Source organism: Pyxicephalus adspersus, chromosome 4, assembly GCF_032062135.1.
Source record: "Pyxicephalus adspersus chromosome 4, UCB_Pads_2.0, whole genome shotgun sequence".
NCBI lineage: Eukaryota > Metazoa > Chordata > Amphibia > Anura > Pyxicephalidae > Pyxicephalus > Pyxicephalus adspersus.
In genome coordinates, this window is record NC_092861.1 from 32,867,427 (window position 1) to 32,892,739 (window position 25,313).

Sequence of the window (25,313 nt, forward strand, 5' to 3'; positions counted from 1 at the left end):
ATACACCACACACGTGGACACATAATACTCTTTAATTGCAGTGGTGCAAATGAGACAGACACAAATAAACCTCTACACATAGGAACCTTTTTAGAACTTCTTTAATTACACACCCCTGCTGTAAATACCATGACTGGCTGAATATCAGGCAATATATATATAGCAGTATGTTTGTGCTGTGGTTTGTATTTCCATTTTACTCTTTTTACAATGATTGTAAACAAGGCAAACATTTACGACAAAACACACAAAAAAACATAAAAATATTAATTTACTCCCAGCTACAAAGGTGTAATTAGCCCTGTACTCATTCTAACAAACTAACACAATATATATTCAGTTTCTTACTTACAGAAAGGCTGCAATTAGTGGACAAAATCCACATACAAATAAATCTAAAAAATTGGGCATATACTGGGAGGTTCTGTGCTCCCATTTATTCTAGGTGATCGAGAAATATTATTATAAAGATTAAAAAAAAAAGGGAATTTTTACTTTACATGTGAAAATTCTGAGTTTAGGTACGTTTAATAAAAAAAACTGCTCTACATTATTCTATTGATCATTTTAAAAAGGTAATGAAAACAAAAAGTCAGATGTTTTCTTTATTTTATTTTTAAACTGTGGGTAATCTGTGGGTAATCTTTACATCAAGAACCACTGTTTTACACCACAAAGTCCTGTCCTACTCCATGCATTGTGTTTATGGTATCCAGCAAGAAGACACTAACATGCATATGTATGAAAAATAAAACAAGTTACATTTTACATCTACAAAAAATAATAACTGTGATGCATGTACCCTTTTATTCCTGCCAGATACCAAAATGGTTTCCAGAATCCTCCCGGCGTGACGTAATTATTGAGGGCTGAATGAACGATTAGATAGGTAATCCTCCTAGAGGCTGCACACCGAGATTCCAGATTCTTTCAATGCAGGATAGGCCGGATCTGAGGCTGTTCTGTAGTCACGTGATCTCGCCACGCGTGGGCCCTTCCCTGTTTTATGCCGGGTGAGCTTCACACTGCAGTCTATTAACCCTTACGAGGCCGTGCAGAGCACACTCTATCCGTGCAGGGTGATGCTGGGTCGTGCTGAAATCTCACCACCCGCAATTAGGAGTATATAAAATCTGTGCACTATTGTCTGTACCAGTACAATGTGTTTGTTTACATCCAAGAGACACCAAACAAAGAGCTGCAGAGTACAGTGGTGTATAGCAATGTAATAGCAAGCAATATAATACAAATATCTTTATATTAAATAATTAAACTGGTGAAAAGTAAAGCCTGCCTGGCAGTTATGTGCGGCACTGTGCTTGGTATTTTTTCTTTTCTGCTTAGAAAAATAACCCACTTGTTGTTTGTACCCAGTAGGAAGATATAGCTACCGGTATAAACTGTATGATCATGTGAATTCTAAAACTATTTTTTTGTTCAACAGATAAATATTCCTAAAAGAAAATGTCTGGAATAAAGAGATCTATTGAAGGCAAGGACCCAGACTATGAAGACATATCGGTCGTTCATCAAAACAAGCGGCATAAGGCTATTGAAACCTCAGGTATATGAATAAATTGTGCTTTTCTTTCACCTATATCGGTGGTGGACCTATCACCTATATCAATGGTTACCAACCTTTTTGGACCTACAGACCACTAAATGCACGGCTCCAGACTGTGCATGCGCAGGCAGCCGTGTGTCATTTAAAGGGGAAGAAACTTCTGATGCCAGAACCCACCCACTCTCCAGAGACACAACCGGCCCACCGCCCTTATTCTGCAATCCATACGGGAGACATGGTGCACGGCGCTGGCTGCTTCACCCCCCAGCGGGGTTCTTTCTCCTGACCTTGTTGGGCAGGGGGGCACGGGCCAGAGCCGCGGACCACCGGTTGGCGACCGCTGACCTATATAAAAGGGTGGCTAGACCTTTCATATAATGTCAAAACTTTTTTTTTTCACTTTAATGTTATAACCCTTCCTTTTCCTTCCTCCCCGCCGTGGCAGTGAAGACTGAAGGGGAAACCCGCAGCCTCCTGGAAAACATATGCCACATATCTCAAAAAGGCTTTGGGCTGCTTGCACTTGTTGGACCCGGATAACAATGTATTTCCACCTATAAAGTTGTTATTTTTTTTCATGACAGTCCCACTTCAAGGCTATGTTCAAACTGGTGTTGAGGTTGTGGTGCAGGTATTTTATTCTTGGATGTGGCCCTGCCTGTATGCATCTCACCAGTGGCAGCCTATAGATCAGCTTTTCTCAACTTTTTTACATGAGGGAAACCCTTGAAATACCTTTTAGGTCTTCACCCTTGATATAGTTACTTTATTCTCAGCTCATAGTACATTGCTGGCTAGTGGGAAGCATGTCATCCATACACATAGCCATAAAAAAAACATTGGTTAAACTCACCTGAAAGCCACAATATTCTCATGGCTCAGGGAACCCCCAGCAACCTCTGGGGATTGTGAACTACAGTATAGCTATTTCCTATGAAGGGTGTTTGGTATCCAATTTAACACGGCAGCCCAGGGTGACAAATATGCCTCTCTTTAGATACAACACAGTGTTGTCGACCTAGGGAAAGAAGTGTTTTACTGACAAAATCACCAGGTGAAATAACTAGAAAATGCATGAAAAAGAAAACTAATGAAGCCATTATATCTAAAGATTGTAAGCTGTAATATGTTACATTTCTGTGCAAGAATGTAAATACTTTATTGATGTCTTTATTCGGCTAATGTTTTTACTGCTTTAAATTACATGGAGTGGAACTACTCTATGTAATTTACTCTAAAGTCCCACTCTGAACAAATGGAGATCAGGCAGGTTTTTTATTGCAGAAAGGAACAGGCAATGTCCCTTCTGCAATATTCTTTCCTGCCTGATTTCCACCCAGTAGTCACATTTTGCCACACTGCAGGTTCAGTTTCAGTTTAAAGTGAGTTACTGAGTACAGGAACAAATGACTATTGTTTAATGGGTCAGTAACCAGTAATGGGTCACTAACAATCTGGCTACAATTTGGATTATTATTATTATTCAGTATTTATATAGAACCATCATATTATGTGCAAAGTCCATAGTCATGTCACTAACTGTCCCTAAAAGGGGCTCACAATCTGATGTCCCTAACATAGTCATATGTCTTTATTACAGTCTAAGGTCACTTTTGGGGAGAAGAAAATTTACCTAACTGCATGTTTTTGTACTGTGGGAGGAAACCCATGCAAACACGGGGAGAACCTGCAAACTCCATGCAGATAGTGTTCTGGCCGAGATTCAAACCTGGAACCAGCACTGCAAAGGCCAGACCACTTACCCCTGAGCCACCATGCTTTGACTGACGTCACACTCTGAATGCAGTTGGCACATATTTTAGTCAATAACATTTTTGGTCCTGAACATTATATGCATAAACAGCAGCATTATTAACTTATTTACTTTATCAATGGTTTGTTGAGTTGATATGTATTTTCTTTTTGTGCTGTTAAAGCTCGAGATGCTGCAGTCTTGAAGATAGAATCCGTTATTAAGGAGCAGTTTGCTATTGAACTGAAGAATAAGGAACATGAGATTGAAGTTATTGATCAAGTAAGAATAATGTATAGAATTTAACAAGAAAATCTACTTCTGTTTTGAAAATATAACCAATAAGTGAAATTTAGTTGTCTTCTATGCACACAGACTGTCACAGAGTATACAGAATTTATTGTCCTTTTCCCGTAGGGCTGACTTTAATAATATGTGGCCATCCACCTCTGCAATGATGCAGTTATTTTGTTGTCCCTAGTAACAGGAGCATTGATTGTAATTGTAATTATTTTAGCAAAAACAATACTTCTTTAAAATTTAAAGGTGGTGCAGCAAAAAATTTATGATCTATTTATAATTTAGAGCTAAATGCAGGCCTAGGCTAAGCATAACATAATTATTATACCTACAATAAATAAATCCACCTACTATTGTACAAAAAGAGCCACAATTTTATTTTAGATCTACTGTATTTTTTCAAGACATCTTGTAACTTAAGGGCTTCTAAGTATACGTAAACCATAGTGGGCTGCAATTGAAGTTCTTAAGGTGTAAAAAAAAATCATTCAATACATGCTAGTTTCTCTCGGTATGCACATAAAAAAATACAGAAAGATATCTGTTGATGGGGCCTGCCTGCTGGTCTACAAAGCTGCTCATATTGCCCACCCTTCTTTGACCAACTTCACTTACACACATTTATTTCCTTCTCAGCAAATCAGTTTTGCTGCCTTACTTCTCAAAAGCCCTTCTGGCTGGCAGGAGATGTAATTTGGGTGGTTGGGGAAGCTTACGTCCACAAGATATTGCAGAAAAGTCGTTTCTCTATACAGAAACAGACCAGAGTAGGAAATAGGCTGTAGGCACTTTTACTTAAGCTCATTCAAAATGTCCTCCACTGACATTTTTCTAAGCTTGGTGGGAAGAAGCTGTAGTCAGGTGGCGGCCTGTGTTTTGTGAACCAACTTCTTAGTAGTCACCCAAAACAGCTGGGTGGTTACTCAAATATCCCGGGTGGTGTGAAGGGGGCCGTGGAGAACACTGAAAGCTGTACATCTCTCTCACTGGACTTAGAGGTGTTTTAGGAAGGGATGTGAGATTGAAATCACTAAAGTGAGTTGGTGAGATTTGGAGCACCACTCTGGTCACTGCTGTGTAGAGAGGAAGTAGTTCCTTTATGCTTTAAATATGGAACCGTAACAGAATCTAATGTGATGTGAAGTGATAGTATTCTTTCCAAATCTTGTTCTTAACTTTTTACAGTACAGTCCTGTGATATATATATATATATATATATATATATATATATATGCTATTTAGGCTCATTCTTATTCAAGTGTTCTCATTGTTTCCTATTCAGCGTTTGAATGAAGCTAGACGTATGATGGATAAACTCAGAGCATACATTGTGGCCAATTATTATGCTTCTGCAGGGCTTGGAAAAGGCCATGAGGTAAGCAAAAAAGCAATATAATTCATTTCATTCCACTGTTCTATTTAGTAACATTTCAACAATTTGTTAGCAGTAAACTGTAGTTTAACAGTGCCTAATCGTAATCCGATTTTAGTTTTTATTACATTAGATATATACTTGTTTCTTGTTCCTCCAGGCAACATCTGCATGTGATCCCACAATTCTAAATCACCCATCTATTAAAAAGTTTTTGGAATCTCCTTCACGAGCCTCATCTCCTGCAAACCACCGTTCAGACACCCCTTCTATCAGTAATTCAGAAACTGACTCTGTTTGTACTCACAGTGAGCTGCTTGATAGTCATGGAACTACTAAAATTGGGCATAAAGGGACCTCTGCTGCAGATGGAAAGATGGGAAAGGTATGTCATTTGAGTTTTTTGTTGGCTACACCAAAATTAAGATGTACACGTGTAAATATTCTTGCATCTGCATGTAAATACATTTGGCGGAGACCATAAATACTATAATTAGTATTCAAAACACAAGGGAAAGAAAAGGCTTAATCTGGGGGGAAAAAATTGTCTGAAGTTGTTCTATTGTATTCTGTTTAAGCCGCTAAGCATGATGTGGGGGGTTAACATGAAAGTTTGTCACCTATTGGAAACAAGCTAGTCACACTAGTGGCTTTTGCAAACATTTTAAGCAGTAACATTTTTCTGCTAAAACTTCTTGCAAAACATTAACGGATGGGCCATTTTTTTCCTTTCCAAGTGGCTGGAGGCAGCAGCATCTTCGCATTTTTGTTTATTTTTTTTTTAACGTGGAGTTTGCTGCCCCTATTTCCTTTTAGAGACCTCAATATTTGAGCTGCTTTTCACTGATTATGCTAGCATTTTAAATGTATGCCACCTTTTTTTTAAAGCAGTTGTACTTGTATAATATTTAAACTTTTAGGATCAATTGCAGTACATATCCTATGCTTTTAAGAGGCAGAATATTTAGTGTTGTACAGGTTTAGGCTGGCAATCTTGCCTCATTGTTCAAAAGCAGGCACCGTCCAGTGTATAGCTCTCTACAAGGTCTTCACTAGCCTTCTAATTCAAGTTCTTCAAATATGCAATTTTTTTTCTGAGAAAAGCTTGCCAACACCCTCCCACATATCTCTATTGGTCCTTTGCATAAAGGGGAGCTGTATTGTCTAGTAGATGCAAGAGGTAGGACTGGGGTTTCAGGTCAGTCCCTGATTGTCTGGGCCAAAACTATACATGAAGCACTGAGAAGTGCCTTTTAATAGTCTGATTTTTTTTTGTCATTTAAATCTCAATGACTGATAACATTCAATTTTCTCACATAATACTCATTTATATTTTTGTGTCAAATTCATATCATCACTTCCTTCATTTTAAAAGAATGTGAAAAGAGTACTTTTTCATTTTTTAACCATAATAATTTATTTTGAGTCTTTCAAGCTTTGACCCATATTGTTCCAGCACTAAATACCATAATCACCATGTCTATGGAATAATAAGCAACAAAGTTGAAAATGATTCCGTGAACTTTGTTACACTTTGTCCTTTCTCTTTTAATGTTGTGTGTAGCCAAGAAACAGTCATGCACATGTCCAATTGAAATAAAATGGTATATGAGATGAAAACAAATCCTACACCTACAATTTGTAAGCCTGTATTACCATTCAACCTAAATGATTACAATCCTATCAGAAAACCAGCAAACTTAGAATGGATTTCGTAAAAATGATTTGTTCTTAGTTGCCAAATGCTTTAAATCCTGGACCAGACCAATTCCAGGTTTGCTGGTTTGCTTTGTTCTCCCATGATAGTCAGTCTTGGAGAGCTTTAATAAATCAGACCCAAAGTGTTAATCTTCCTAACAGAGAGACACACAGACTACAATAAAAAAAAAAACAGGGGTTTAAACTCTTGCATAATTTATGCAAAACAAAAAAGGCTATGAGTACTATAATTTAGAAAGACACATAGGCGTTTATCAGGGATAGACTTAAGTTAGCTATGTCTGTTACTCCATGTTTGCAGATCCCTTCTGGCTCTTTGAGCCCTGGGCACCCATGGGTCATATGCAGCACTTCTGGCTCTTTGAGCCCATATGACCCATGGGTCATATGCAGCCCATTACTGTTTTTTGTTGTGCCCTTTGCATAATTCTGAAATTGGAGTTAGGAATATTGATTTTCAAATGTGCTGTAATGCGAGTGACCTCTAGCTGTCTTGGGTAACCTGTCCCCTGTATCTCACTGTCTCCTGCAGCAGTTTTTAGTCTCCATCAGCCATGCTGATGTGTCTGCAGTCTCATACCATCTTCACTAGCATTTCTTAAGTCTGGCACCCTGCTGTAGCATTAAAGATTCTAAATCTAATAGGCGGCTTGTTTGGTGCTTTTAGAAATCACATGTGGGAGCTTCATACCTCCTAAGACAACTACAGCTGCCATAGTGGTGCACTGTGGCCACTTTGTCTAATTTGACTACCACATGTGTTTTTATATAGCAAGATACAATTATTGAAGTCGTTTTTGTTTATTGTGTTTGACAATTGAGGATTCGTTTTGTATGTATGTGACGCTGCATTATTAATGGTGCACATTTTTTTCCATTAAAACAAGGTTTTAGCATGACTTCAGAGCCCACATTGTACACTCAGACCTCATCACTTGAGCGCACACCAACAAAAATGACTCAGAGGTTTACTATTGGAGCTCATGGCAGCACTGCTTTCCAGCCTATCACTGCCAGCTGCAAGATTGTCCCTCAAGGACAGGCAACAAGCTTGGCTGAGTCCCCTGGGAAATCTTTCCAGCCAATCACAATGAGCTGCAAAATTGTGTCTGGTATGGCCTTTTTCCAAACTTTGTTTGTTACATCATCAGATATAGATAAAGATATTAACAGCTGAAGTTCACACACCAGTCACACTGTGTCTTCCTGTGCCTTACCTCACACACACACTAGGTTTTTGGAACCCAAAACAATTGTTGATCAATCTAGTGTGTGTCCGTATAGGTCTTCCCAGATATCATGGAGGAAGCTAATAATCTGTTGTGTTGCATCATTAACTACCAAGACCAGTTGATGGTATTATACATTTTACTGACATCCTCATAGTGAGTTGCTTCCTATCCTACTCCCCTCATTAAGGAAAGAATAGTATGCCTGACAAACAGCCAAGTAGCCTGTCTATACAGCAATCATTAGTAAACTGTCACCTGAAGCAATCAATAATGATTGTTTCAGATGAAAATAATTAAAACCGCATTCAAGCCATTCCCATAGAAATGAATGGGCTATGGAAAAAGATGCCTGCATCCAATTTTTTTATTTGATTTTTTTTTAACTCTAGGATTTTTGTTTTAATACTAAAAATGTCTTTTTGCTAATTTTTAGTGGAAGAGGGCAATTACATACTTAAGCAATACATTTTGAATGAGTTAGCAAAGGGACAGAGTTAAAAAGCCTGTCTCAATCCACTCCTCCATCTTTGTGGATTAGGACAGGAATGTTGCAGAGAACCTTTACATGCTGCTTCCTTAATTCTGCACACAGGAGTGTTCTGTCACAGGGCGGTCAGTATGACCTACTGATAAGAATGAGTGGTTCCAATTCACATCTCTTTCTAAACGGCTCTGAAGCTTATTGTTTCTTTGGTACATCATCTTGCTTTAACTGCTGTTTGCGCTTGAAATTTAGGATTGTTTGTGCTCCTTGCGGTTAACATTACTGTAGCAATCCTTTTTTTTTCTCTTTTTGTGCTGTTGAACACTTTCCTATCCACTGAACAATTTTGTTGCTTTTTGGCAGTCTTTATAGCAAGTGTAAAAGCCAGTGCTTCCTGTTTATTGCTTCTATGCTAGATCCTATCATAAAAAGTGTCAGTATTATGTATTTCAAAGTAAAAATCCTCTTGTGATCCTTGCTGAATTCTGTAACTAACAATCTAAGTTTAATGCGCAGGTGAGTGGGATATTCTGGCTGAATGACTGAACCAATTGATTGACGTTTGTGTGGGTGTTGCTCTGTGATATATATGTTTTGTTTGTCAGTTGTGTGTTATTCAGGTAGTCTTAATAGTAGTTTCTGACTACTAATGTGTTTAAATAAACTTCAAATAGATTGTGGTAACTTTTCTGTTGCAATTGGAGTAAAGGCATTAAGAATGGAGGGATTCCACAAAATTAAACTATAGAGGTTATTCATTTTTATGTGTTTTATTTGGTTAGTGTTGGGGTGTTAAAATATAGTTTTATTGCTAATATATACACAATTTCAAATGGCATAATCCACAAACCTGGGTGCTAAGCCGAAGTTGGTTATGATACACAGAGTCGCAGTAGCTAGAGCACTTGCAGAAAACATTTTAAAGGAGTAGGATTAGAAAAGTAATGCAATATTTTGGTGGGACACAATATACAATAATATTATTGTTTTTTTTTTTTGTGTGTGTGTTTTTTTTTTTTTTTTTAAGCAGGAGGAATCTCTCTTTGCTGCAATGCCTCCACTTTGTCCTATTGGAAGTCACTTAAAATCTCAGAGCCCCAAAACTGTGGCTGGAGGGCTTGGTGCTTTTACAAAGGTATGTTTGGAAATGGTTAATTTTTATATCGAGTTGTAGCTGGTTACCTTGAACTAATCTTGCAATTTGACAATTCACAAACTGGGACGACGAGGGGAAGACAGTGGAATCATCCGAACAGGGACTCTTGTTCTTTAATTGCAGTATAAGAGAGTATTTTACTCTCACCCTTATGTTTGCTACCCTGAAATGGTAGCTCTTGAAGTCTTTACCTGTAACCAGACCTAGGATTTCTTGTATTTCTAGACTTAGTTTCCAACTCTTCATCTCATGGCATAGTGTTTAATAGGACTTTCATCTGTCTGGTTTAGTGTAACTAGCTATGTTAATCAAATGGCTGTACAAAAAGGAATGCTTATTTCTTACAATAGTGCAATATGTTATTTTCCTTTAACAAAAACATTGTAAAGGAGATAACTAAGAACCTATTTCATATTTAGGTACTAAAATGTTCATTATCTCCTAACAGAAGTTTTCTGTATACCACTTTGCTTATTATTGTACCTTAGTCTGCTGAAACATTTAGATGGTATTTTTCTTTCAAATTTCAGGTGATCATAAAACAAGAACCAGTTGAAGTGTCTCAGCAACAGCAAGAAACTCCTTCAACATCTCAACCATCCCTCCAACAAATTGTAACTGTAAAGAGCAACCAGATGATTGCTGTGTCACCCCAAAAAAATCTAAGCACTCCTGAGGGAGCTAAGGTAATTTTGTGGTAGCAGTTGGAGAGCTTGAATCTTCCCCAAGGATCTGCTATTGGACAGTTAAAGGGTACCTAAACTCAGAATTTTCACTTTTACATAAAAGTGAAGCAAAAACAAGGAGGCTCTTGGGTGCTCCTTCTGGGCATGCCTGAACATCTCCGGCATGCACAGGAGAAGCCTTTTCGTCAAAAGGGAAACAAATTGCCAATCTCATGCATGCGCAGTGTGGTGGGCAAGTTTTTTCCCCATATACGTCACCCAATCTCTTGCCTGTGTGCGTAAGAAAAACCCAGAAGATGAGGAGAAGATAGCGGCACCAGGCCTTTTAAGTCCTAGGCTCATAACTATTAAGCTTCCTACAGGCGAGCTTCAAATGATTTTGCAGAAATTATGACTTATTGTGATGTGCATCCTGTTCAGTGTACCAGAAAAGATTGTAAGAGCTGCAGTTGGGATATTATAATATATAACTAATGTCCTTGGTCTATTAAAGCTGAACTTTCATTTAAAAAAAAATAAAAATGTACTTTTTTTTTTTTTTGAAGAGCCATTAATCCTTTGCAGTTTGATTCCAGTCAGTTCTGCTCTGTCCCTGTTATCTTTTTTTTCTGGTGCAGATGAACCAACTAGTGCCGCCATCTTCTCTTACCTGGTTCTTGCGTCACGCGATTTGGCACTGTGCAGGTACAAGATTTTGGGTGACGTCTCCCCCTGAAAATGTAAAAAAAATAGTTTTTTTTTTTTTTTTTTACATTCTGGGAAAGCCACTTCTGCGTATGCCTGCAATTGGACATGTGTAGAGGGAGCAGCCCAAAGCCTCTTGGGATACATGAGGTATATATCACAGGAGGTTCTGGGTTTCCCATTCATAGAAGGAAAGGGGTTCTCCCTAAAAAAACTAAAAAACATTTTTTTTTTATAAATAGCTTAGTCCCCCTTTTATATAATGTTAAAATATCATATGTCCTCATTAAGCTGTCAACAGGGGGTAGTATGCTACATTGCATGTAAGAACTAATGGGCAAAATTATTCAATAACCAGTTTTAAGACACAATATTATTTTGCTATGCCATTGCTTTTAGTTTTAGTTAAAGCTCTTTCTTTTGTAAGATATTTTTTAACTGGATTACTACCCTTTTTTGTTTTGCTTTAGGTTGTTGGAATTCCTGTTGGATCTGCTGTACAAGCATCAATTAAACCTTCTGTGACTATAAGTGGTGGGCAGATCCTTGTTGCCAAATCCAGCTCTTCAGCTGCCAAAGCAGTAGGGGCAAAACAGATGGTAGCTCAAGGTGTGGCCAAAGCTGTTGTTAGCAGTGGAAGTGCCAATGCTTTAGCCCAATCTGCACAAAATATAGCAAAAACACAAGTTGCATCTGCAGTAACGACAAAAACTGGAACCCAGGGGTCAGGTATTGTCAAAATATCCAGCTCGATAATGCTAATTATTGTCATTTATTTAATTTTCAAATATAAGGAAAAGGGAAAAATATAGTAACTTGGCTTTGGTGGAGGTTGATTGGGGCGTCTGATGTGTGTGTTTACATGTACTTTTAAAACTGTTTGATAGATTAATACATATAGTTTCTTTACGAAGCTCTTCCCATTACAGTTAAAGCATGGGTTTGGATGTGAACAAACTACATCAAAAATGACCAACCACCTAGTAATCACATGGCCACATCCCTGATCTAATAAACAGGAGGATTCATCTCAGTAAGTGGGACTCTATTGGCCAGTTACATCCAATTATCACATATATATCAGAAACATGTATTTTATTTAAATACCATTTAATACACAACATTTAAAACTCATTAAAAATGTGCAACACAATAACATATTTCTGTCTGGGTTGCCCAATCCTAGGGGCATACCCTGCTGATTTTCTACGCATTTCACAGAATCAATCCCCTTCTTCAGGAAAGAAGGACAGAAATATCTACAATTTAAAACAATAAATCCATCCATCAGAACATCTCAGTTTAACAATTATAGTTCATTTCAAAAATCATTTTTAAATGTGGAAGTACCTGATTCCTATGGCACACAAAGCCCCACTTCAATAGGTAAGTACAGGTAAGGACAGCAGTGATATGGGTTAAGAATCAGGAGTCAAGTTCATTATCTAATAACATAAAATAGGACAGCAAGTTTATGTTGCATTTATCATATTTGTTTTGAATCATGGGTATATGGTAATGAAATAAATGTTGCATATACTAGTGTAAATAAATTATCAATCAATATACATCAAATTGTACCCATAAACTGTGAATACAACTTATTAAAAAACATAATGTTTTATCAAAACATCAAGTTTTTTAATAAGTTGAATTCACAGTTGATTGATTCTGTGAAACGCATAGAAAATCAACAGGGTATGCTCCTAGGAATGGGCAACCCAGACAGAAATATGTGATTGTGTTAGTTGCTTATTTTTAATGCGTTCTAAATGTTATGTCTTTAATGGTATTTAAATAAAATAAATATATTTGATAAATATGTGATAATTGGATGTAATTGGCCTCTAAAGTTCCACTTACTGAGTTGAATCCTCAAAATCCCTTTGTTTATGTGTTTAGATGTGACAAGATTGAAATAAGTGCACATATCATGTTCATTACCTGATACTTGTAGGTAACTCTTTTGTTTATTTATTTTAATTCAATTGCTTAACAGGAAAACTCCAATTTCACAAACGTTTTTGTAATGGTAAAATAATGCTGTCCCTGCTTAGATATCAGCTTAGAGCTGATATGAGTAACTTTTATGAGTAATCTTGGTTATCTATTTTATGTACACTAAAATGTCTACTAGATTTGTATAGTATCCCTGTGCTACATTTTTTTTTCTATATTTTTCCCATATAGCATGCCCTTTTCCTATTATTTCAGACCTGCTATCAACCTTTTTCATTGTTTTCAAATATATTACATGAAGGAGTTTGAGGACTCATGCCTTTTGTATATATAAGCTTTGCAAGTTGGACACACGTACACTTTTATAATAATCTATTACCCTAGACTGTCAGACAGGCACACCTAACACTTTTCCACACTAACTTCAGCATCTGGTGGCATATGCTATCTTAAGACATTACTAATATTTTTTACATATATGCTAATTCTTTCACTAAGATTTCATATTGAAAGTTTTTGGCAAATGCATTCAGGTGGGTTATCTGAACATCTGAGAACAGAATCCACGTTCCATTGTGCTTCTAAAACATACAAAGTGTCAACATTCAACATGATTTCTAATTTGTAAGTGTTTAATTTATTGTATTTAATTTTTGCAGTAATGGCAACCCTACAACTGCCATCCACAAACATAGGTAACCTGGCAAATCTACCTCCTGGCACCAAACTATACCTCACCACTAACAGCAAGAGCACTTCTGGTAAGGGAAAGCTGTTGCTTATACCTCAAGGTGCCATCCTGAGAGCTGCTAGTACTGCAAGTAAGTGAACATACAGGGCCTCTACATGTGGAATTTCACTCATAATGCTTATTTATATTGTCAATGGAAAATATATTATTAGCAAAGTAGATATTTTTTAGTATTATTTTGAGAATACACTTGATTAAACCACTACTTGTTTTTTTGACATTTTTGTCAAACATAATTTACCATGTTTTAACAGGATTTAATAAAGCTTTCCGTAAAGTTTACTTTACAAGTGGTTACCATTAGAAGTACGCAATTTGCACATTACAGTTATGACCAAGCATTTTAGGTCTTAACAAAAAACATTTATAGCCTAATAGATATTTATCTTTTTTTATAAAAAGCTATCTGTGCCATTATAGTCTAACCTGTAAAATGATTTGTGAAATGAAAGTTAAACCATATCATTTAGATATCACGTTTTTTTTTGTTATTTTCTTTCTGATCTGTCACATAAAGACCTGCTTTTTGTCTGTTTTGTCTGCTATGTATATTATTTAAGTAATGTAAAAAAAATGTTACCATGTGTTCCAGATCTGCAGTCAGGTGCATCCAGCAGTGGTGGTGGCTCTGGTACAGCAGGAGCTTCTACAGGGTTACCCCAACATCTCACCTACACATCTTATATTCTGAAACAGACACCTCAGGTCTGTATGTTGTTTTGTTAAAGGTTCTCTATATCCTTCAGCTTTAGTTTTTTTGCTGATGGCACTCTGCTTTGTTCATCTTTGTTTCACAGGGCACATTTTTAGTTGGGCAGCCATCTCCACAGACATCTGGAAAACAAGCCATCTCAAATGTTGTGGTTCAAGGCAGTGGTGGGTCATCAGCACAGGGTCAGCAAACCATAAAAATAACTGCTGGACAGAAGAGCACGCTGATTGCCCAGGTAATAGTGACTTCTGATTTATTGTAACTAATTTAATTATTTATTTTATATAATGCTGGAATGCATTCTGTGTTTTGCTTGAATATACTACATCATTGAACTTTAATGGTGTATCGATATGTTTACTGCCACTACTAACTAACTAACTACTAAATTCTGTATATGATTTTAGTGGGCTCTTGAGACAGGATTGTCACCCTGTCCGTCCTCTTAGGTGCTCCTTCTGTTTACCTTACTGTACAATAGAGAAGTACACTTTTAGGTGGCAAAGTGGCTCAGAGGTTAGCACCCCGGCCTTTGCAGCACTAGGTCCCAGGTTTGAATCTATGCCAGCATACTATCTGCATGGAGTTTGCAGTTTCTCCAGGTGTTTGTGTGAGTTTCCTCCAGGTACTCCGGTTTTCTCTCACATCCCAAAAACATGCAGTTAGGTTAATTGGCTTCCCTCCAAAATTGACCTTAGACTATAATAAAGACATATGATTATGGTAAGGACATTGAATTGTGTGGCCCCCTTGAGGGACAGGACAGCTAGCGACATGACTTTGAACTTTGTAAAGTGCTGCGTAATATGTCGGGACTATATAAATACAGTGTAATAAAAAATATTATTAAGCAGGCCTTCTCAGTGTCATAGCCAGCCTTGTTTAAAAGCCTTTGGCTTTTGCATGTGTGTAGGTTTTTCTCTACTAAACAGTGTAGTGTTAAGAAAGGCATTATAAACAACTGGTCTAATTTTTTTTCTTATTTACATAGCTTTATATTTTTTTGTTTCATGGATGTAATGCATTGTCACTACATTTTACTTTGTTTTCCTATGCATTTGGTGTTGGCATAGTACTGTTGCTATCTAGTTATTTTTATTTATGTAATTTTTTATAAGGCAAACAGTGGTTCAGCTGGACTAGTAAAGATATCCGAAAACATTCTAAAGTCATTGCCAACAACGTCACAAGCACAGAAACCTGGTACCACATTGCTGAGGGTTGCTGGTGGGGTGATAACTGCAGCCAGTACATCATTACCATCTTTGTCTGCAAGTGGATCAAGTCAACAGGTATCATAACTGGACTAAGATAGGTGAAATGTGTTCCTGTATTGTAGCTTATCATTATTTAAGTCACCCCCCAAAAAAAATATATATTTTTGAGTTGTAAACTGTAATTGCTCTTTTACCCTCTTTGTTTTTACAGGCTGTAGAAGGATCCAGTACAACTACACAGAATGTGTCATCAAGCAAATTACATGCTCAGCAACATACAGGCGCTGCAACCACCAGTCACACAAAATCTGTGACTAGTGGAAAATCTATCACACTAACCACACCTGTGTTATCATCAAGAACCACGCATAGTCCAGCACCCACCAGCTCTTCTCTAACAGGTGATTTTCACACATCCATTCTAGCAAAATTAGGTTTCATTTAAAGTTTGAATGCTTTGAAGACAAAACATTGATTTGTGAGTGAATTTACAATTTCAATGACGATACATTTGTGTTAGAGATATCTCATAGAACAGAACTTTGTGACATGTATAACATAGAATACTAGAAAAAAGATGTGATACTGTATATGATATCAGTTCATGTTAATTCTTAATTTCATATGTTTTACAGTGAAATCAGAACCTGACCACAGCAACACATCTTTTCATATTAGCAGTGCAACAGTAAAGATGGAGGATACCTTAGATCAGGAACTCAGCTCTGTAAAGTAATTACATTTCTTATTCCATATTGCTTTTTAAAGTATTTTGCAGTCTAGTTTTGGTATGGTAAAGATTGCCATAAATAGGTGACAATAACAAAAAAAACATGTGATTTCTAAATGATTTGGTTTATGGTTTCGTAAAGCACTGATTCCAAGCCTGCAAACTGTCCAAGCAGTTTGATATGGAGAGATCATCAGTAATGGCATGCATAGTTCTCCCAGGTCTTTTCACCCATTTTTTACCCAGTTGTATTACTTACTAGCCTTTGTATACCTTGAGGATTCAAGTTGTTGGTTCTCTCTCTCTCCTAATTCTTTAGTCTGGTTTGGGAATTGTTACCCCTGTTGTCAAAATTCCCATAGTGTATGTAGTTAAGAATTTAGTGTGACAAGTGAGACTCCCTCCTAATTAAAAGCTGTTAGACCAACCTGTCTAACAGGCAAAGTGTTTGGCTGTCATTCCCAACCACTATTTTTAATACTTTGCAGATTTCTGATCTGAAACACGCCTTCAAATCAGGTTAATTAGATAAAAGACAGCAATTACCTGCATCTTTCTACTGTCGGTGACTTAAAGTATTAGTCCAACACCGGGCAAATCATAATCCTTAGAGCTTTCTCTGGACTGCAGTCATGTCACTGTATTGCAGAGGAGGTCACAATCTAATATCTCTGCTATATTCATTTGCAAATAAAATATTCTCAGGCCAATTTTTGGGAACCAAATAAAGCAGAACTAAATGTAGAAATAAAAATATATGAAAATTATAAGCAGACAGGTTCTTTATTTTTATTTTTGTTGCAGGGAACAGTCTGTCTCTCCTGCAATAAAACAAACTTTCATTATTTTTCTATAATATCCAATGAGCTCTACATAGCTAGCAGCTGGAAATAAATGAACTTCCACACACATTTGCAGTTTTTACATTTTTCTGGCCTGGCCAATTAACCTGGCCCATAGTTTTCGATCCTGGGAGAAAATCAGTTGAAGTTGTTGGCAAAAGAAGCAAGGAGTAGCGAACTGACAGGTATTTTACTGTAGAAGAAATGTAGCCTATTCATTCTGCAAGAAAAAGAAACAAGCAAAACAGGTGTTTGTTTAAAAGTAAATGACAAACCCAATTAAGAACAATGCACTAAAACATTATTTACCTACCTCATTATAACAGCTACCTCTGTTTCCTTTGTAGAAATATCATAGCAGCTGTTGCTCCACCCCCCTAATAGAAAGTAAGGGAAAACTTTCCTACAGACAGCAGTGAAACCCTGATAGAAATTATTAGTTACTTTTATTGCCAAGGTTTGACTGATTTAGCTTAAAAAAAAGTCAACAATTCAACTCTGCTGTTTAATATGTCAGCACTATGTACAAACATTAACACACTTGTTGGTACCCCTTGTCAAATATGAAGAACCCACAATTATCTCTAATTAACACTTGAAACGAAACAAAAGTGATTGCCAACCATTATTGGTTACAAGCAATTCTTGTGGCTATGTTTGAGAATACTACATCGGTAAGTTCGCCCCCTCTTCCTAAGTAAACTGCTCCTGCAGTTTGAAGGGTGCCATTTGCAGACTGCATGATTCAGTTCCTAAATGTAAACTGAGCTTAAGAGCACCAAAAACAGCCCCCAAACCTAACCTATATGTTTTAGAGTAGATCTGGTTTTCTCTTCTTTGAAAACTTTGTTGTCATCTGGGCATAGTGCTGTAGCTCCAGTTTTGTTTTATCTGTCCAAAAGACATTCTCCCAGAAGCGGACAATATTCTACATATTACATACAACGTTTGCTGCTAATGATTCTTAAGTGAAGAAAATTCTGCACAATTTTACCACTAGTAAAGAATGTGTATATTAAGTTCAGCACCCCTAGAAGCTCCCATCTCATTTGAAATTCATAAAATAGTAAATGTATGTTCTTGCAGGAAGATGTTCTTTTTTACGTTTACCATGAAGGAGTTATATTAACGCAGTCAATTACAGGTTAGGAAAACAGGCTTTTATAAACAATTATAGGGGAATTCCAGCAGAAAATACTATTTCACTTCTTGGGATCCTATGCCTACCATTTGTGTATTATCTTTTAGCTCTTGATATTTAAAATTAGGAATAATTGTCTAAAAATATGAGTGGACATATTTGCCATAGTAACATATATGTAACAATGTAGACTACTAAAATTTAATAAATCGCTTTATTGTAAATGATGTTAATGATCAGCCCAGTTCTGCAATTATTTATAGGACAGAACATCTGCAGAACTGCAAGCAACTGCTAACTGCAACTGTGAAGAAAATTCCTCTAATAGGTGAAAGAGGTAAGATGCCTAAGTTCAATGTACTAGTATGGTTAGCCAAAATCGCTCATCGTTTCATCTTTTTATCTAAACAAAAGAGGATTGCACAATTTATGAATCACAGGTGTCTGACTGCCTGAATAATACCCTAGAGCAGCCTGGTTGAGAAACATGCTCTATAGATCACAGATGTGCCTTAAGATGGCCAAAAACAAAGAATGAACAATTTATTTTTCTGATTTGGTATTCATTGAGGGATGTTGTTACCAAACGAAATACTAAAAGCATAAAAGGATTTAATTTTATTTATTTATGAGCATTTTGTGTAATATAAACCTGTCATGACATAAATGTAGATTCTGATTTGCTGACCTGTTAGATGCCTTTTTGGTAAATCTAGCCCACTATGGTTAGTACTTAGTCAATAACGGATTTGAAAGAAGTATGCAGAAAGGCATATTACAAGTTATCACCTGCTTACTTGTTCCAGGCCAGTGATTCAAAGCACTGAGCAAGTGGGCCATCGTGATGGTCAGCAACCTTCAAATTTCTTTTTTGTTACACGGTTGCCCAAATGTATATATGACCTAAATATACATACAGTACATACACTTTTGCCCATTTTGTCTCAAAAATATTTTTCCGCAGATGAGGATGGCAGTAATTCATTCTGTGCAAGCTCGCTAGAGCAGTATTACAGTTGGAATATTGGAAAAAGGAGAGCATCTGAGGTACTTTTTGGGAGAAAAATTTATTTGATGTGTCTCTTTAGTGTACTTTAGTGTAAAAACTGTTTTATAAATACTCATTAAGAGTCATATTAACCTTTAGCTTAAATATATATAATAAAACATGTTTTTATATATTTTTTTGTACTCATAAATTTGTATTATTGTATATGTAGTTAGAGAAATGATCTTTCTAAATTCTATCATAATGTAATTTACATTCCCACTGTACACAGCAACTTTAGACAACAAAGAACACCACTCGGTAAACTACTAGCATGTGTTCTAAAGTGAAGTGTACAGATAGAGCTAAGTTTCAGCTGTGTTTAGCAAAAGATTTATTCTGCAAGTCTTGCGAACTGCCCCCTCCCCCCTATCAAGCCTCTGTTGTTCAGCACAGAACGAGCAAGAATGCCCGTTCGTATCAAGGAGAGGTCTATATGTCAGATGTCCCTAACTCGGGGACCAGCTGTACTCAATTTACCTCAGTCTGGATTCACAGTACCTAGAAAGGCAGTGGGTGTAACTTGTGATGTATAACTAATGTGAAACCTCTTGCTTGTTCCCTACCTTTACCAGTCACATTCATATTTCAATGGCAGGTTTAAATTTAACTACTGTCAGTGAGAAACTGAGTATTTTAACATCAGGCGTTATGTATGTGAGAGTCAGCAAGGAATATGGTATGAGCAGTATCGTGTAGTGTACAAACATTCCCGGTTGAATGCCTAACGGTAAACTCATTCTTGGCCCATAGCTTACACAGGAAAAAGGATTATTGTCTTTTTGCCACATCTTGACAACTGGACAATAGGCCACTCTGACTCCAGCACTACATTATTGAAGACGTTGAAAAAGTTTAGGAACATGGGTGACGGGAGCAAAGGGCAAGCAAGTAAACCCTTTGGAAGCATGTTTAGGATAATTTTTTTTTTTTTTTAGTGGCAGCGAGCTGTGGCCATGAAGAAAATGCTTCAGGAAATAGTCGAAAAGCAGCCAAAATTTAGTACTATTGCGCCACTGAAAACCAAGGAAATCGTACATTGGTGCCGCATTCACGGTTACACGCCTCCTGATCCAGAGAGCTCTAGTGATGATCGAGAATCCATTGAAGATGTGTTGACTCGAATAGACAATGAGGCTTGTGAGTACAGTTAAGGCAGTTCACTCTGCATTACAACTTGCAATGCTCAGTGTTAATTTTAAATATAAATTCTCCCATGATAACTGTCCTTTATATTTTACTGCTAGACCAATTTTTTTGTGACATTTGCGCAAACTTTTAGCAAATATTTATTTTACATGACATAGTAACATAGATATTTAAATGAATTTTAGTGTACACAAATTAAAATTCTGTTTTTTTTAAAGACAAAACTTTTTGACCAAATATGGAACAAAATTGGTGTCTAAATGCCTTCTTCCGGCCTGTTATTCATGGAGCAGGGACAAGCTCTTTATTGGTCTGCGCCCCATGCTGGTAAAAACACCAGACACTTCACTACGTGGACCATAGATTAATTCTTTTTATTTTTTGGATACCCTTTAGTAATCATAGGCTGCTAGGAGGATCCATTTAGCCCATGAACTAGAGTTGCAGGTGAGGGAGCCAGGCGATTTTTTGTTTTACCTTTGTTTGCCATGACATGTTCTTGTTGGTTGAAAAGTTAGGGGGCTGCATGCAATGGTTGCAGTGCACCAATGTAAATGCAATTATGCTCAGCATATACCTAGTGTGCAGCAAAAAAAAAAGAGTATTATTTTTTATTACTTTCCTTGATATATTGGTGCATTTAAAATCGCATGTGCAGCAGTTGTGGCGTGTGGTGGTTGCCAAAATCAACTGTCTCTAACAATTGTGTTATCTGTATATTGATATCAAATGGGTGCTGATGATTTCTTACTATATGTGTGTTTTCTAGCTTTACCTTCCTCCTATTCCTCTTCTGAAGCAATCTGTCAGAAGATAGAGGAGTTAGAGAAGGTTCTTAAAAAAGAGAGAGAGGTGGATGAGGATGTGGACATCATAAGTATGGAGAAAGAACAGAAGACTTGTATCAAGAAGGAAAATGAAAATGGAGATGATATCAATTTTTTCTTGACCCCAAATTTATCCTGTGAGTTCATCAGAGACACAGCACAAGAGGTATAGGCTTTCAATACTCTTTAATATGAACAGTTAATAGCTTTTTATTGCCACTACAGTATGTCCTTATGAGCAGAATATGATAGTTCTTTTCCAAAAAAAAAAGTATTAGTATAACCATTTGTTACATCTAAATACATCTAAAATACGAAACAACTCCAATTAAACTACAAATACTATTTTTTTTTCTTTGTCCTGTCTAAAAATCTTTGATATTGAGCCAATAACAGATTCCCACAATGTACCTTCAAAAATTTCTAAACTAAAGAAGAAAAATTGTATTTATTACTTAAGCACACTCAACGTAAGACTCATACAGTCTTACAGTCTCAGCATTCCCAACTATCTTCTGTTAACTAGAAACATTTTGCAGCTTTATATAAAAAAGATAAGGAAAAGGGGGATGTTTGCAGCCCAAATTACCTTCTCAATAGATACAGTACAGTGTGTAAGCATTGCCAGCCTTGGACAAGGAAAATGTTACCATCAGGGTCACCAGGTGAAAAAAAAGTAAAAAGTGCACGCAAAAAAAGAATACACGCAACATCTAAGGACTGGTAAGCAAAAGTGCATTACAGTATTTCTTGCGGGTGTTAGATATGCTTATGAATTTAGGGATCCACCCAAATGTAGTATTGCATTTGTAGCAACACAGTGTGACCACATCAAAAATGGCTTTAGTGGGTTTGTGGACCCATTGTGTGGCAATCCAGTGTAGATATCTTAGCAGTAGAATGCCTTGGAGATATTGGTAACTGTAAAATGATTTAATGCTGCAGCTGATAATACATATTATTAACACTAAGCCCTTAAACTTGCATCCTTTACAATCCAGTACATCTATAATAATCATATACATGCCTTCTTAGTAGGTCTGTAACCTCATATCGTCAGACTGTGCTGTGTAATATAGTGCTTTTGGAATTGCCTGACTCTGTTGACTCAGATTAAGCCTTGCCATTTACATACCCACTTTTCCCTTAATTTCCTATGTGGGTGACAGGTGTCAGACGGAATTCTTCTAAAATGGTGTATAGGCTTTATTTAAAACCCATTCTAACCAATCCGTCAATTTTTAAAAGAAAAAAAGTTGTCACTGGAGTTGGGTACTGTTATGCAGAATTAAAAAAACGTTTATATTACAACATTTAATGAATCTGCTGTGGGTATTTGCACAAAAGTGCCAATGCATTATTACCTTTTATAATGGAAAACATAATTTGTTATTGTAGGCTGCAGGCAGAAGTTATGCGTATAAACAGTTTGACAAAATATACGATTATTTATTTATTTATTATAAAGTTAGGTATGCTGCTGTTTACCAGTTCTTTTTTTTTCTCAGCAGTGTATTTACATCACCTGAGTCTTTATTGAAATCTCAGCTTTGCTAATATAAGTCTGTAGTGTCCATTGCACTTGATGCCAATTCTTATCTGGTAAAAATGGCAGCTGGCATTTGTTGTGTAAATCGAGCAGCTGCAGAAGCAACTCTTGTCAAATAGTTGTCTGACACAGTAGGCCTGATTTATTAAAGCTATCCAAGACAGGAGAAGATAAGACTATTATGATTAAACCTGGGTGATACAGCAACCCTGTATTACATTTCCTAAAATGATTTGCTAATGTCTGGCATCTGTTTTTAATCCTGGACTAGATCCATTCTAGGTTTGCTTGATCACCCATGAATTGTAATTTCACCCACGATAGTGTATCTTCTTCAGTCTTGGAGAATGTTGATAAATCCAGTTTTTACAAACTATGCAGACAGTGAATACACAAATTAACAATACATTTGTATCTGTTCCTTTTTTATTCCTCTGCATTTACACACTTATCCCTTTTAATTTGCAGATAAATAAAATATTAGTGATGTCTGTTAAAGTTTACTTTTCATTAAATTTTTTTAAAGGTTTGAATAAATTGGAAAAGGTTACTGGTCTGTTAGGGTCTGCATTAGAAAGATTTTAGAGAACCTTTAGCAGACAGAGTATGGAAAATCTGCAACAGGAAAAAATGTACACATGCTTTACAATTCCCCTATTTAAATTAAAATGTATTTTTATTTTTTTATTGCTGTTAAGAATTTCCTTCACCTCCTGACCTGGCATGACAAACTTTATACCAGACATGAATCTCTTCAACAGTGCTTGTGAATGCAATGAAACCTGACTGAATTCTAATCCTTCTACACTCTAGCCAAATAAAAAAAAAATAGTATAGATATGCAATTTAGATCCAATTTAATTTAATGTCTCCCAACCTTTTCCCATTAAGTATTTTGCAGATGATTTTTTAAAAATTCTGTTCTTCTGACCGTTAACGTTTAAAGAAAGGCCCTGTTTTCCCTTAAACAAAAAATAAAATGCTTATGTAATTACAAAGTTATTACCCAATAAACAGGCCTACAGCAGACATGTAAAAATTGATCTGTTCCATTGGGGGTGTACAATTTTAATATGCAATATCTTTGTTTTGCAAAAGATTGGAATCTCCTTACAACCAGTTGAAATCCAGAAAAATGTGTATGCATCTCCAGTAGAAGAAATGATCCTAAAGGTATGTAGTTGGTGAAGTAGCCATTTGTTACTATGAGGATGGTTCATACTTTCCACTCTCTCTCTCCTATACTTTTTATATCTTAGATGATAAAATTGAAATTGAATTATGTACATCACAAGTTTTTGGATTTATTTTAACTTTTTCTTTGTAGGCAACTGAGCAGTTCGTCAGTGATATACTAAGAGGTTCTTTAGCTGTGGCCTATCAGATGAATTCTCGGAAACGGTACGTTAACCTGTTTTATGTTAACCTGCTATAGTTGTAGATTTCTTGTGATTGCATTAGGGCTTTATGAATTAGTTTTTGGACTTCCTCTAATCTACAATCTCTTTATGCTAGGATATGCAGAGTTTATACTCTGACTATCATACATATTTTTGTGAAATACTTTTTACATAAAGCATGACTATTACAAGAAGGACACATAAAGTCACCAAAATCAATCCGCTAGAAAATAGGGCATTTAGAAACTTTTTTCAGTGTTAGCAATGTCCTTCTTGTATATGTTTCTCCATCAGATTACCAAATGGTTGGTACAACCAGCTCATCTAATGTAAACAATGTGTCATTGAGGGGAAATTGTGGTCCCACCTATTTATTACTATATTTGTCATTTCATTTTCAGTCGTCATTTTACAAAAACAATATACGTTTATTTATCATCTGTTTGATTTTATTACTGGTAAATATTTTTATGTTGCTTTTTGTTTTGTGTATAGAGCTCCTAGAGAAGTTACTATTGCAGACATCCATCAGGCTATTTGCAATATTCCATTATTTGACTTCCTCACAAATAGGCACATGGGTGCTTTGAATATGGACGATGAACTCTCCTTGAAATAAATCTAACACAGCAACAACACTGCAAAGCAAAGAGTGCAGCATGTCAAACCACATTTGATCAGAGCCACATAAATTTATGGAGTCATTAGTTTAATAAATGCCTAATTTCTTGCTAAAGATATATTGCTCTTCTTTGACGTCTACTGCTTGGTATCTCCAGTATGTAATAATGTCTGTAGCTCTGTGTATCTATAATATGTATATTTGTATGCATCCACTTGAGATAGAAAACACTGAATAAAAAAACAATTTTCACAATTGTTTCACTAAATAATTTTGTATTAAAGGAAACTATATCTTTCTTATTTCCATATATTCATTCATATGTGCATATATATGTGTTTATTTGTTAAGTTATGTTTTATCTGCTTACTGCTGGTATTGACATTTTGCTGTTATGAAAACTTCAGACCTCATCA

At 36.3% G+C, this 25,313-nt stretch overlaps 1 protein-coding gene across 1 annotated transcript; it reads left to right on the forward strand.

Moving 5' to 3' along the window:
• The first annotated feature begins 913 nt into the window (after positions 1–913).
• YEATS2 (YEATS domain containing 2) lies at positions 914–25,195 on the forward strand. The gene is given in 22 exon segments (XM_072410110.1): positions 914–1,013; positions 1,445–1,564; positions 3,502–3,599; positions 4,900–4,992; positions 5,150–5,374; positions 7,565–7,963; positions 9,452–9,559; positions 10,111–10,266; positions 11,421–11,679; positions 13,569–13,730; positions 14,253–14,365; positions 14,458–14,607; positions 15,491–15,664; positions 15,801–15,990; positions 16,225–16,321; positions 18,566–18,639; positions 19,267–19,349; positions 20,289–20,490; positions 21,269–21,492; positions 23,974–24,048; positions 24,203–24,276; positions 24,771–25,195. Coding segments are annotated over 21 exon segments (3,180 nt in total). The 5' UTR covers positions 914–1,013; positions 1,445–1,464; the 3' UTR covers positions 24,895–25,195.
• Positions 25,196–25,313: the final 118 nt, after the last annotated feature.